The 14,316-nt window shown below is 47.3% G+C and overlaps 1 protein-coding gene across 2 annotated transcripts in view; it reads right to left on the bottom strand.

Moving 5' to 3' along the window:
* VSIG10L (V-set and immunoglobulin domain containing 10 like) overlaps positions 1–13,234 on the bottom strand; it is a 35,196-nt gene extending 21,962 nt beyond the window's left edge. The window contains exons 1-2 of one of the 2 annotated variants that reach the window (XM_035121052.3): positions 12,853–13,234; positions 1,516–1,845 (exon numbers count right to left, since the gene is read on the bottom strand). In XM_035121052.3, the coding sequence (XP_034976943.3) occupies positions 1,516–1,845; positions 12,853–12,916 (394 nt within the window). In that variant the 5' untranslated portion in view covers positions 12,917–13,234. The remainder of the gene's footprint in view (positions 1–1,515; positions 1,846–12,852) is intronic. The other variant, XM_088672578.1, reaches the window with a different exon arrangement.
* Positions 13,235–14,316: the final 1,082 nt, after the last annotated feature.

The following is a 14,316-nucleotide window of genomic DNA, read 5'->3' as shown; positions in this document are numbered from 1 at the left end:
GTTAAGTCAGAATCCATCTGTTATTTGCTTTTGTTTGTGCTTGGCTGATTTCTGAGTTAATCCGAGATGAGCATGGGAGAGCTTGCCTGTCTCTGGTGCAGAAAACATGAAAACAAGTGTGCTGCTGGAAGAGCAGAGTCTTCAGAAACACACAAGAGCATCTGGGACACTGATCCCTGGTATGGGAAGTGAACTTCTGCAAGCATGCCCCTGTTTTCATACGATGAAACGCCGGAGGGCATGTTGAGAAAAACTCTGCTGCTATGGGCACAGCCCTAGCTAGCACACCAGCGCATTGGGTGTCCCTGGTGTGCTGACATTGCAAGAGGAAGCAGGGCAACCTGCTTTCAGTGAGATGTTGCCTTGTCGCTTGCGACACCGCAGGTGTAAGAGTTTGCGTGGTCAGGGTTAAATAAACCTGACGAGAGGGCAATCTGCGGGCCAGAGCAGTCAGGATCCAGGGCAGCCATGCCATTAGGCAAAGGGAGGCAGCTGCCTCAGGCAGGCGATGGTGTGGGTGGCCAAAACAGCCACAAGCCATTTCTCTTTCTTTCTTTTGTATATATCTAATTTTTATTAAATTCTCTGTTTTACCATTTAAAATACTAATTTTACATCCTTAAGATATCAGTGCCTTCCCGTCTTCTCTTTCCATGGTTCATTTTACATATCATAAATCCCCGCATATTTTACAAAAACTATACCATTCAGTATTACACTATTGCATCCATCAAAACTTGTTTACACAGTTGAATTTATCTTAATGCTGCTAGCGTTTTCAGGTGTACACAGTTATTTCCCATATAGTCAATAAATGTTTTCCAATCTTCTCTAAACGTATGTTTTTCTTGTTCTCTTATTCTATATGTTAAGTCCGTGAGTTGTGCATAATCTGTCAGCTTGAGTTGCCATTCTTCTTTGGTTGGGACCTCATGTCCGACTCTGGGGTTGCGGCGCTCATCTTGCGTTATTGGCCGAGGGAGCCGGCATACAGCTTCCGGGTCATGTGGCCAGCATGACTAAGCCGCTTCTGACGAACCAGAGCAGCACACGGAAACACCATTTACCTTCCTTCTGTAGCGGTACCTATTTATCTACTTGCACTTTGAGGTGCTTTCGAACTGCTAGGTTGGCAGGAGCTGGGACCGAGCAATGGGAGCTCACCCCGTCACAGGGATTCGAACCACCGACCTTCAGATCAGCAAGCCCTAGGCCAGGCATCCCCAAACTTCAGCCCTCCAGATGTTTTGGACTACAATTCCCATCTTCCCCGACCACTGGTCCTGTTAGCTAGGGATCATGGGCGTTGTAGGCCAAAACATCTGGAGGGCTGCAGTTTGGGGATGCCTGCCCTAGGCTCTGTGGTTTAGCCCACAGCGCCACCTGCGTCCCTGTCAAAGTAGTACAGCAGTGCTTTCAACATATGGTGAAGGTGTGGCCAGACTCTGCAAGAGGTTGGAGCCAGAGACAGGAAAGGCACTTAAGCTACGGACTCACCCATCCACCAGTACTCACCATACACTCTGACAGCGATGTTGCCTTTCTGCACCGCATTCCCTAGCGGGGAGATCTCCACCGTGTAGATGCCAGATTCCAAGGTCGTCACGGCCGTAATATTGAGGTTCCCACTCCCAGGGACCACGCTGAACTGAGGATGGAATCTGTCTGCTACCACAACAGTGAAGTTGGGTGTCAAGGTTCCCATTGCTATGTTGGTTGCATTTTTCCTCCAGATAATGGTGGTTTGAGAGTGAGAGGGGGGTAAGGCAAATGGGACCGGGAGAGAAACAGAGTCTCCCACTAGCACAGCCAGAGGAGATGAAGGCAGAGCAGGAAATAAGGGAACTGAAAATGAAGAGAGGGAGAAAATGAGATTATTATTATTTTGCTAACACTTGTGTGGTGCAGTGGCAATAACCACTTGAAGCATGAACTCCTATCCACTCACAGAAAAGTTCTTCTACATCAGCCTTTCCCAGGCTGGCCTCCTCTAGATGTTTTGCATTTTAACTCCTATCAGCCTCAGACACAGGAGATAAAAGTCTTTTTCTTTCTTTAATCCCATTGCTGGAAAAAGACAATGGCCTTTTCATGAGATGTGAAAGTACGGCAGAGCTATCTGATTTATTTCTTCTGCAAATGTCAAAGCCCATTGTTGCCTTTGTGAGGACTGATCCTGCTGTGAGGACCAGGGAGAAAACTCAATGTTGTTGGCATTTTAATAAGAGACCACCTAATTTGCACTTCTCAAAGCAATGCAAGAACCAAAACACTACTATCCTTCAAAAATCCGCACTTGCCCAGATTTGGTGATGCACTTTTTCTCCAACCAAGCAACGTGAACAAAAATGCATTGGGGCCGGGGAGGTGGGGGGGGGGAGGAGAGAGAGAGAGAAGTGTGCACAAAAATGGGTATATAGGTGGAAAGCACATCCAAAAATGTATCTGAAGAAGTGTGCATGCACATGAAAGCTCATACCAATGGCAAACTTAGTTGGTCTCTAATGTGCTGCTGGAAGGATTTTTTTTAATTTTGTTTCAAAAATGTATTGTTTATCATGGGAAATAGTTTGCAGAAAGGTGCATGTCCGTCGCAAGTGCATGTAAAAAAATGTGTTTGTTAGGAGAAATCTGTGCCAAAATATTGATGTCGCATAGACTTTTTAAAAAATCACAAACTGCTGCAGAAATTAAGAGAACTTGCATTTAAGAGCTTATATACACATGTTTTATTTTTGATTTTCAGAAAAGGCTTGCATTTTCAAGCTCCATGTCCAAGCACTCTTTCCCTTCTTTTTTGCTCTGGAACTTTCCTCACTAAATCCAACTGAAATGGCAATCCACAGAGCAGGTATTTGCAGGGAAAGCTCTGGTGCAAAAAAAAGGAGAGCCCAAAGCACAAAGGTTTAAATTGCAGGCCTGTGCCTGGAAAGAAGTTTGCAAAAGAAGTTTGCAAAAATGAGAAACAGAGAGAAACTGAAAGTCCAGGGCTCTTTTTTCAGCAGGAACTCACCGGAAATGAATTCCAACACCTCTCGAGTGGACGCCATTGCCATTATAAGAGAAAAAGGGAGACATTCATGGCAAGTTCTAGCACCTCTTTTTCTAGAAAAATAGCACTGAATTTGTCCATTCCTACCTTGGTGTCAGCCTTTATTTTTCACAGGTTTTGTAGGATTTGCGTTTCAAAAACCTGCCTAACCTGTTTGTGTGGAGATGACTACAGGACAAAAGGAAGTGATGTGTACACTACTGTATAGAAAATTATGCTTCTCTCACAGAACCTTCAACTCACTGTCTCTATAAAAACAACTATTGCCTACTTTAAGACTCCGTTTCTAATTAGCACTAATTAATGCTACGTAGCCATGAACAATAATACTAAAGCTCAGTCCCAAAGCTTGCCGGCAGCTACTTTAAATTTGTATACATTTAAATAAATTCAAAATCCGGTTAAATAATGTAACTTTATAGGGAAGGCCTGTTGTAATGGGCCCCTTCCTAGAACAGGCAGAGACTGTGAGACTTGTATATCCTCCATGTCATTCATTCAGACTGTAATAGGGACACATTTTTTCATTTGTTAAAGGCATTGATATAACACCTTTTATCCAAAAAGGCTCCAAAGCAGCATATATATATATATATATATATATATAGAGAGAGAGAGAGAGAGAGAGAGAGAGAGAGAGAGAGAGAGAGGGAGAGAGAGAGAGAGAGAGAGACCTTGCCCTCAGGCTTACAATAATAATAAAAGAGAGGTAGCATAGCACATGAGGAAAAGGGAACAGGAGGGAGAAGGAAAAAAGCAAGATCAAGCCTTAAAGGGATATCTTTTAGAACATATAACTCTTCCTGTGCGCAGATTCTGGCTGTCTTGGATAGCAGCAATCTCCTGGGAGCCCTCCTCACCCCCAACCCTGATCAGATCTGAGAGCAGAGCTGTTGACACAGTCTGAACCAGGCAGGCAGGACTGCTCCTGCCACACAGCTTCTCCCCACCGGACAGCAGAATTCGCCAGCAGCTCACAAGCTCTGGTCTCGGCCCCCATCTTTCCGCACAGCTGCCCTGGACAGGCGCTTATCTGCATCCAGACAAAGAGCCCTGCCTGATGCATTTAGCTTGTAATCGGTGACCTGCATGCCATGAAACTTGTGCCAATCCTGCCATTTCCTCCAATCTGCTCTGGGGGCCACAGCGAGGGAAGCGCAGGGGGTCGGATCCAGAGCAGGAGGGCATGCCGAGAGCTGCCGCCGAGTGTCAAAACAAACAGATCAGGCCGCTGCTAAAATCGGAGGACATTTCATTCTGATCCCCAGCATAGGCTCACAAATACTAGCTTGGCCCTTTCTGCATTCAAGAAACAACCAGAGGGAGCGTTTCTTTGTTGAGACTGAGAAAAGCACTACAAGAGCCACAGCGCGCAGGTTGTCATCATCCTGTTTGGACTACAACTCCCATCATCCTCGACTGCTGGCCACACTGACTAAGAACGATGGGAGTTGTAGTCCAAAACATCTGGTGTGTGTGTGTGTGTTGGAAGGGATCACCCCATTGGTAACTTACAGGTTAATTTTGTTAAACCATAGATGATGTTGGCATCTTGACTTCCCCTGCCCTCCCCACCTTAGGCTGATAATGTGGGACATGAGGCAGCAAACAACGCCGCCTCTCGATATTCAAGCCCTTCCTCTTTTCATTTCCTTCCACAAGCCCTTTTATTGTCTGTCAACACTACCGAGATGAGAGAGAGAGAGGCAACACGCTTGGATTTATTTGCCCAGTCTAATCCGGCCCCTTCCCCTCCATCTCCGGCTCTTTGAAACCATCCATATAACAAACCCCAAGCCGGCGGGGCCTGCAGGTCTGAGCCCTTGTAAATTAAAAGCCGAACAACAGCATCGGCCACATGCCAGGGGCTGCATTAGCGGGAGCTGAGTGAGGAGAGCCGGGAGGCAGCGGGGGACGACGACAGGGGAAGATGGATGAAAATTGGCTCAGTGGGAGCCCAGCAGCCACCACAAGCTGTAATGGATGGGCCGGCTCCCTGTGGGGAAAGAGAGCGGGGCATGGATGGGAGAAGGCCATAAATCTAACAGGAGGGGGTGGGTAGGGTGGGCATCAAGGTTCCTATGTGCTGGGCCGTCCGCTAAGGAGGCAGCGGGGGGCTGATGTGAAGGGAGCCATCTTTCCCCCCTTTCTTTTCTGCTTAACAACACAGAAGGACCCTGGGCCTTTTCACAGCGGCATGCCAGGCAGAAACCAACAGGGGAAGCTTGGCCTGGGATGAAGATGCAGCGATGAGATTTCTGCCTGTCAGGCAGTCCCTGAAAGCCCCCGGCTGTCTCATTTCCATCACTGAGGGCTGGTTCCTTGAGGTGGGAAGGACTGGCAGCTCCACCGCTACCATTTAATGGGTATTTGACCCCGTGCTCGTGTTTCATAACCCAGGGGTAGCCTTCCAGGGGTTTTGAATGACAGTTCTAATCATTCCCAGCCAACATGGCCAACAGTCACAGAAGATGGGAGTCGCAGGCCATAATATCTAGAGAACACCACATTGGCGACCTCTGTTACCGCTGTTTTTAAAGTCTAGGCTTGCCACTCCATTCTAGGAGAACGGTGAAATCTTGTAGGATCAGCATGTGGCAGAGGAGATAGGACAGCGGTCTTCAAATATCTAAAGGGCTGTCACAAGAAGGACGGAGCAAGCTTGTTTTCTCCAGCTCCAGAGGGTGGGATTTGAACTGATGGTTGCAGTTTACAAGGAACGAGATTCTGGCTAAACATCAGGAAGAACTTTCTGGCAGTAAAAGCTGTTTGACAGTGGAAAGGTGTCCCTCGGAAGGTGGCAGACTCAGAAGGTTTTTATGGAGAGGTTGGATGGTCATCTGTCATGGATGCTGTAGCTGAGATTCCTGCATTGCAGGGGGTGGACTACACAACCCTTAGGGTCCCTTCCAAACTCTAGGATTCTAGGATTCCCATCAGCCCAGAAAGCTGTCAGAAACATCTGGAGGGCACTGAATCAGAGAAGGCTGGTGTACATATGAATAGAGAAGTCCAGTGCTGTGTGTGTGTGTGTGTGTGTGTGTGTGTGTGTGTTTTGATAAAAAGGGATGTGGGTGCCAGCACAAAATGGCTTCCATGGACAGCAAAAAGAGGCTAAGGTACCATCACAAAAAGGGGGGGGTGACAAAGATTATATTTGTTAGTTGCTTTTCTCAGTGACTTACAAAGCAACTTACATTAAAGCCAACTAACAAGAAAAACTGAAAAACACAAATATAAAGATAATAGGGCAAGAGCCTAGGTAGAGGAAAAGAAAGTTGGTACCAAGTATGCCTCCTGGGGAGAGTATTCAACAATTGTGGGGCTACCATTGAATAGGCCTTCCTTGTGTTGCCGCCCTCCAAAGCTCCCATGGAGGGGGTACATGAAGAAGGGACTTAGATGATGATTGCAGGGTCCAGGTCGGTTCATATGAGGAAAGACAGTCCTTGAGGTATTGCGGTCCTGAACCAAACAAGGCTTTATAGGTCAAAACAATCACTCTGAATTGAGCCCAGAAGCAAGTTTGTTTCGCCATTGTGGTCATTATGACAGCCATGTTGCCAAAATAGGACTACCACCAAATGAGAGGGAAGCATGAGTATGCCCAAGGTTTGCAAAAGTCTGGGAGGGGAATCTATGGGGCAGGGCACCTAAGGGGGGCAAATTAACAGTGCCACGAAAACCACAAAGCAGTCCAGTGAGAACGGAGCAGACCCTCCAAGTGTCCCTATTTTCCAGGGACAGTCCCGGATTTACAGAAGCTGTCTTGATTTCTGAATTGATCCCGGAAAATAGGACGTTCCTATTTTCATCGGAGAAATGTTGGAGGGTATGAGTCGGTAGCCATGGAATGCCAAGTATCCAAGGTTTTTTTTGGGGGGGGGGGGCATTCTTTGCTGGGTAGGGGAGATGTGGAGTATTATGAAAAAGGCATGGCAGGCTATCCGGAACACTGAACAGGAATAGACTTTTCAAGGCCCTTTGCTTGCATTAGCTCAGTAATCTTAGCTCCCGTAGGGTTGGTCAGTACAATTATGCCCCACACAGCAGACAAGGTTGCTGAGAGGCAAAGACTGAGACCAGCAGCTGGTTCGAGGTCACTTCACAGCTGAGGTAGTTCCTGAGTGAGCAAGACACATTCCCAAGCTCACCCCTCTTGCAGCTTGATCCTCCGCATTATTCGGACATAATATATCCCTGGGTCCACAATGCGACTTACTCCCAAACAAGGGGGATTGCATCCTTTGCCGCTTTTCTCTAAAGACGGCTTTGCTGTCTTATCCCCAAGGACAACAAAAGGTGGATCACAAAAACGTTCTTTGGGTTGCAATTTGGGCATTATTCATTGGCAATTGTGCTGGAGGCTCAGGGCCGCGAACTGTCCCCCACCCGGCTTCACAGCACGGAACAGGAAGGTCTGAAGGGGGCTTGTAAATGTGATCTAGCGAGCGTGCTTACAAGCCCTCTCCAACCTTGCCACCGAAAGCAGCAAGGTTAAGTGGGGACAGGGCAGGCTCGGCACACCCAGCCTCGCACTTTCAGCATGATTACAGATTAATAATGCTCACATGGGGGGGGGGGGTTGGAAGCAACCTTGACATACTCCTGCAAATGTTGCCCGGGAAACTACGAGTCATGGCCTACTGCAGGGCTAAGGAACCTGCATTGTGCAACACTCTGAGGTCCTCCAATGCTTTCGGACCCCTAACACCCATCAGCCTCACAGAGCATGGCCAGTACACAGAGAGTGAGAAGTGTTGTGTTCCAACAGGATCTCAACGGAGGAAGGTTTTCTACTCCGAGAGGCCTTCTGCCCTAGCATTCCCTCAGATCACTCTGCAGGAACGTCAAAGAAGGTGTCCTGTTGTTGTTTTGAAAGTATTTCCATTGAATGTTATCCATATGGCCCAAATAACCAAACAGGACTTCATGGCTGCAAAAGCAAAGAAACTGAACTGAACCGAATCAAGGTTAACATGGGTTGTTACCAGTGCTTTTTTTTCTATTAAAAAATGTTTAGGGGTACTCTCATTTTCCTACTCATATCGAAATACTGCTGCTCAGTGAGGTCAAACGTAGATTCACAAAATGTTTAGGGGTATGTGTCCGGCGTCCCCCCGGTGTTCCCCCTCCCAGAAAAAAAGCACTGGGTGTTACAGTCACAAGGAAAAAATGATAAGGCTGGTTATCCGAATATTTGCGGTAAGATACAAGAGGTGTTTTGCACATGACTCGTGAGATACGCAGAAACATAAACCTATAACTGAAACCATCAGAGACGCAAGGAGTGCCGAAAATATAGAGGTTCTACATTACATCAAGAATTTTGTGTTTTGATTTAAAAAACAAAAACAAATTAGAGGTTAACTTATCCCAGATTTCTTGAGAGACTTGTGGAAGGGACAAATGTAACTTTTCTTTTTTAAAATGCATTCGATAAAATCCCACTAAACGGAGACAAAAGAGGTTAACTTTACTTTTCCTTTCCAAGAACGGGTATGTGTCTTTCTCAGCAAGAGAATCATAAGGAGCGCAAAGCAGCTTCTGGAAAGCCCTGAGACCTTTTCAGCCCAATTTCAAACACAGCGACCTTTTCTCAACAAGAGCAGACACCCCAAACCTAGTCTAAATGACCTGAGTTCTGCCAGCAACTCTAAAGCCTCTCTTCCCCCACGCCAAAAAAAATACACTGTAACTGTGGCCTAGAGATGTGAGAAGGTAGGAAGGGGAAAAAAAGATTCGGGTGTGTGTGTGTGTGTGTGACATTGTTTGGAGCCCAATGGAAAAACATGGATGAACACTCCTCAATGGCACATGTTGGTCACATCTGCAGCTTACATGTGACGCAGTAATATACCTAGTTGGGTTTTGTTTTTGTTTTTTTGTTAAACCAAACCCTGAGGGGCCGATACTCATATATTGATGAGCGTCGTGGGTGCCAGCAGATGGAAGGAAGGAAGGAAGGAAGGAAGGAAGGAAGGAAGGAAGGAAGGAAGGAAGGAAGGAAGGAAGGAAGGTGCTGTAACTCCAATGAGTAGCCTTGCAAAAAAAAGCTCACATTATACCACAACCATGACTTCAGAAAAGCATATTGGGAACTGTAGTTAAGGATGCTGAGACTTGTTATTGTGGCTGTGGTCCAAAGGGCCATAATGAATGTGATAATGTGAACCCCTATAAATCCTTGAATATGCTTTTAATAGAGAAGTTATGATAACCTGCTGCTTTAAGAAACTTATGGTTTTTCACGATGCCGCCCCGCACTGGGACAGAAGGACAGCTAAAACGTAACTCACGAAGATAGAACTAGAACATAAGTTGATGCAAATGGCTACACGTAACACATACAGTACTAACACAATGTAACAGATCATGGTGAGAATCAAAGTTTAGTTAGCAATGCTTATTGCGCATGTGTATTAAACATGAAATGAGGTAATGTGTATTAAACATGAAATGAGGTAATGATGTACATGATTGGTGAAAATTGAAATCCTTTGTTTGAAATGTTATAAATACCACCGGCCTGACCCTTGGGCAGGGTTGCTGTTGTTGTTTAGTCGTTTAGTCGTGTCTGACTCTTCGTGACCCCATGGACCAGAGCACGCCAGGCACTCCTGTCTTCCACTGCCTCCCTCAGTTTGGTCAAACTCATGTTCGTAGCTTCGAGAACACTGTCCAACCATCTTGTCCTCTGTCGTCCCCTTCTCCTAGTGCCCTCAATCTTTCCCAACATCAGGGTCTTTTCCAAGGATTCTTCTCTTCTCATGAGGTGGCCAAAGTATTGGAGCCTCAGCTTCACGATCTGTCCTTCCAGGGAGCACTCAGGGCTGATTTCCTTAAGAATGGATAGGTTTGATCTTCTAGCAGTCCATGGGACTCTCAAGAGTCTCCTCCAGCACCATAATTCAAAAGCATCAATTCTTCGGCGATCAGCCTTCTTTATGGTCCAGCTCTCACTTCCATACATCACTACTGGGAAAACCATAGCTTTAACTATACGGACCTTTGTCGGCAAGGTGATGTCTCTGCTTTTTAAGATGCTGTCTGGGTTTTTCATTGCTTTTCTCCCAAGAAGCAGGCGTCTTTTAATTTCGTGACTGCTGTCACCATCTGCAGTGATCAAGGAGCCCAAGAAAGTAAAATCTCTCACTGCCTCCATTTCTTCCCCTTCTATTTGCCAGGAGGTGATGGGACCAGTGGCCATGATCTTGGTTTTTTTGATGTTGAGCTTCAGACCATATTTTGCGCTCTCCTCTTTCACCCTCATTAAAAGGTTCTTTAATTCCTCCTCGCTTTCGGGCAGGGTTGCAGTTTTGCAAAAAAGATTCAACTGTAACCTATTGCTTTGCAATAAACAACAATGGACTCCTAACTCCTCTCGTCTCTGAGTTTTATTGGCGTAACTCAGAAGATAAGCCATTTTTGGGTTACAACATTATGAGACCTCACTGAGCTGAAACTCAGCATCCCTCTTAAAATAGGGCTCTTTGAGCAGCCCCCAGCAACCTTCCTAGACTACAGTTCCCAAGATTCTTTGGTGCAAGCAAGGTCTTAGCCAGGGCCAAGTGTGATGCAATAGCTTGGAGGTAGACTAGGAGACAGGAGTGCCTGGTGTGCTCTGGTCCATGGGGTCACGAAGAGTCGGACACGACTAAACAACAAGACTAGGGAGGCCTGAGTTCAAAGGCCCCTCCATGAAGTTCACTGGCTGGGTCATGAGGCAAGTCGCTCCTGCTCTCTGCCACCAACCCTGTCAGTTGGTTGCTGGCAGGATAAAATTGGGGCAACCCTCAAAGACGAAGAACAGGAGGCAAACGTGATGTGCACAATTATTTGTCCACCCAGTGTCGCATAGCATTTGAAACCAATGACCACGGGGGGCAGCCCTTTATTTGAAGGACAGTCCTCTGTTTTTTGAGGGAGAACCCATTACAAGAACAGTTTATAAAAGCAAAAGAACCCGAAGAAACAAGTTGCCCATCTACTTTTTAATGTTTGGCATTTTATTTTGGTTTTTGTTTAATGGGAAGCAACCCAGAGTGGCTGGGGCAACCGAGCCAGATGGGTGGGGTAATAGTAGTAGTAGTAGTAGTAGTAGTAGTAGTAGTAGTAGTAGTAGTACCGGTAGTAGTAATACTGAGTTCCTGGACCCAGCAAGTGCACAGGTCATCTGTTCACAGAATCTCCCCCACCATGGTGAGATCTATTTCTATTCAAATCCTAGTAATTATTCGCTGATTGGCATATCTCCAAACATATTCACATATGCAAATCAGTGTCCTATTTTGTCCTCGTGATCTCTCTCTCTCTCTCTCTCTCTCTCTCGGCAACACGGTTCCTCTGTTCCTCTTTCCTGGCAATGTACGAAGAGGGCCTCCCCATTTGAGACGGCAGCTAACGGGTTCAGATGGCAGTGGCACAAACAGTTGCAAGCAGAAATCTTTTAAACTCCAGCATTTCTTAATTAGGGGAAAACATTGGAGATACAATTACGAATCCTGAAAAGTCAGCAAGGTTTTTCATTTTCCCCAAACTCGGTTTCTTCCTCAAGGCAGGTTATTATTAGGCTGCGTGTTCAAGGCTGCTGGCAAGAGAGCTTCGGGGCAGCCATCTCCCTTTCTGATTGCAACTGTTAATACGGGCCCAGAAGCATCGCCTGTAATAGGAGGGACTACAACGGGGGGGGGGGGGAAGGGGGCAGACAAGGTCTTTTTATTCTGTGCCATTACCGCAGGCCTGCATGGCCCATCAAGTCCAATGCAGCCCACCAGGACATGCTAAGGCTCTGGTTTTTGCTGTTTAACAGAGACTGCAAAAGAAGCTTGGGATGGGAGGCTAATATCAGGTTTGGGCTGATGTCCATTGCAGCTGGTAGGGTAGAAAGCGGGGGTGGGGGTGAAGGCTAGACAGAGCCAGAGCCAAGGACAGGGGGAGTCAGTTCATTCTAGCATTGCCCCCAACTCCTTCCTTGACTAATACCACAAAGGCAACACGGAGACTAAGGCTGCATTCACAGCACACAGTTAAAGCACTACAACACCACTTTGAACAGCTCAAATAAAATAAAATAATCTGGGAGTTGTAGTTTGTTCAGGGTGCTGAGAGACGCCTATTCCCTTCCCAGAGCTACAGTTTAACAATTAATTCCTTTTTTTGGAGGGAACTCTGGGAATTGTAGCTCCAGGAGGGGGCAGAGGGTCTCTTGACAACTCCCAGCACCTTAAACAAACTACAGCTCCCATGATTCTTTGGGGGGGGGGAATCCACTAATGTTTAAAGTGGTATCGTCATGTTTTGAATGTATGGTGCAAATGTGGCCTCGGAGGGCAGGGAAGATGCCACAGCCTGCAGGTGGCACGGTGGGGTGGCTTGCTGAAGGGAGAAACTGTGTGCCCCTGCTTTCCCTAGGCTACAATCTGAGAGGCCACATTTTGGCTTGGTGGACCCAGAGAAAGGTGCGCAGGGCAGGTTTAATGGACACACAGCACGGAAGCCTTTCAAGCCAATTCTCCTTCTGCAGTGCCACAAGAGAACAGAAGTCGGGCTTGAGAGAATTCTTCCTTTCCCTGCAAACGTTCAAAAAAGCAACAACGGCAGAGGCTCGCTCCGAGTGGAATGTGCCGGCATTCTCTTTTATGATGTGGCACTGCGAGGAGGGAGGAACGACACCTTTCAATATTTAGCCAGTTTCTCTACACAGACAACCCCCCCCCCCAACGCAGCTCAAATTCTCCCAGGTATCGACAAGATCAGACTTGGAAGGAGGAAAGAAACCCCGAGGCAAATTGACTCACCCAGCAGCGAGAGAAGCCAGCCGGTCAAGGTAGAAGAGAGACAGGTGCCATGCCAGGGAGCCATGCCAGGCTGGCTCAACAGGGCAAGGCGGTGGCGCAAGGTGGGACACTCGGATCTACAAAAGACTCTCTCCCCTGAGAGCCAGAGGCGAGGGGAGGGCCTTATGGTGTTGGCCGGAAGGCAGGTGTCACCAGGTAGAGCGGAAGGAGGCGGCAAGGCCCAGGAAGAGACTTGATCCTCTCCTGCCCTCAGGGGAGAGGTTACAAAAGCATCTCAGATATTCAGGGAAACCTGTTGGACTGTCGCAGTTGGGGAGGAGTGTTGCATGCCAAAGAATCGCACAGCCGAGTTGCCAGGGGTTTCGTAACCGAGGTTTGGAGTGGTTTGGAGCAGGCACAGGCTGGGGGAGTTATGCGGGGAATGTCTCTGCCAAGGAGCAAACTCCTTGCTCTCTGAATCATGCAATACTCTTGCCAAATTAAAATTGAAGGCACAATGCAAAAAATCGAACCCCTGGGGGAAGAATACAAGAGGAGCCCGCCCTTAGCGTTTCTGCCATTGTTTTCAGATGTGCAGATACGGCGATCGAATGATCTCTCATCACATCCGACCCAGGAGTGCAAGAGAATTATGTGCCGGGCAATAGCTTGAGGGGAACCGAGACAGGGCAGAGCAGGGACTCGTTCATAGGTATAGCAGCCAGGTTGAATGCAGGGTCTGTGGCTCAAGAAATGGGGCGGGAGGAGTTTGGAGACTGGTCTGCATTGAAGGGGACAACACAGAACTGTTTTGACTGTGGCAGAACCCAGCACAAGACCAGGGACGTTCTTTGATTCTTGGAGGTACCAGGGTCGTCATCTTCCGAAGCAGAGAAGCTGTTTGGGTCCGGAGTTCATGTAGGAACTGATGCTCACTGGCAAGCCTGAAAGGAAAAGTCCTTAAATCAAACTGTCCGCGCCCAAATTTTCTTGCAAAATTTCTCAGAGTAGCTGCTAAGACAGTGTTACTAAAACTAGGGAGGGACATAGCCTGCCCCCACCCCCCAAAGCGGACACATGCATACGCAAACACACGGCTGGCCTTCTGTTTGGTGCTCTGGTTCCTAAAAAGCAGAAACTGGTTCTTCAAGATAGACATCCTAGAATAGCCAGGGCTGAGCTGTTCATCAGGTGCTGGGAAGAGAAAAACAGTGCTGGGTTGGGGGGAGAGAAGAAAAGGAGCATAGCTGATGGGAAAGACAAAGTGGAGGCACAGTATACTACGATTCTGTGGGAGCACAGAAAAAGTGAAAATGTGGTACTGTGGCCCCAAAATCTTGGAGCAGTGTCTTTTGGACGGCTGCCCGTTCTGTGGAATAGCATTCCAGCTGATGACAGGCACTCCCTATCTGCACTTGCCGGAATAAGTTAAATATTTTTGTTTGGATGGTCTTTCCCAGCTGGATAAAACAACAACAAGAAGTG

The sequence above is a fragment of the Zootoca vivipara genome, chromosome 6 (genome assembly GCF_965207765.1).
Source record: "Zootoca vivipara chromosome 6, rZooViv2.hap1.1, whole genome shotgun sequence".
Taxonomy (NCBI): Eukaryota; Metazoa; Chordata; class Lepidosauria; order Squamata; family Lacertidae; genus Zootoca; species Zootoca vivipara.
Note: the sequence above shows the minus strand (reverse complement) of the source record. Positions and strands in the feature narration are given on the sequence as shown.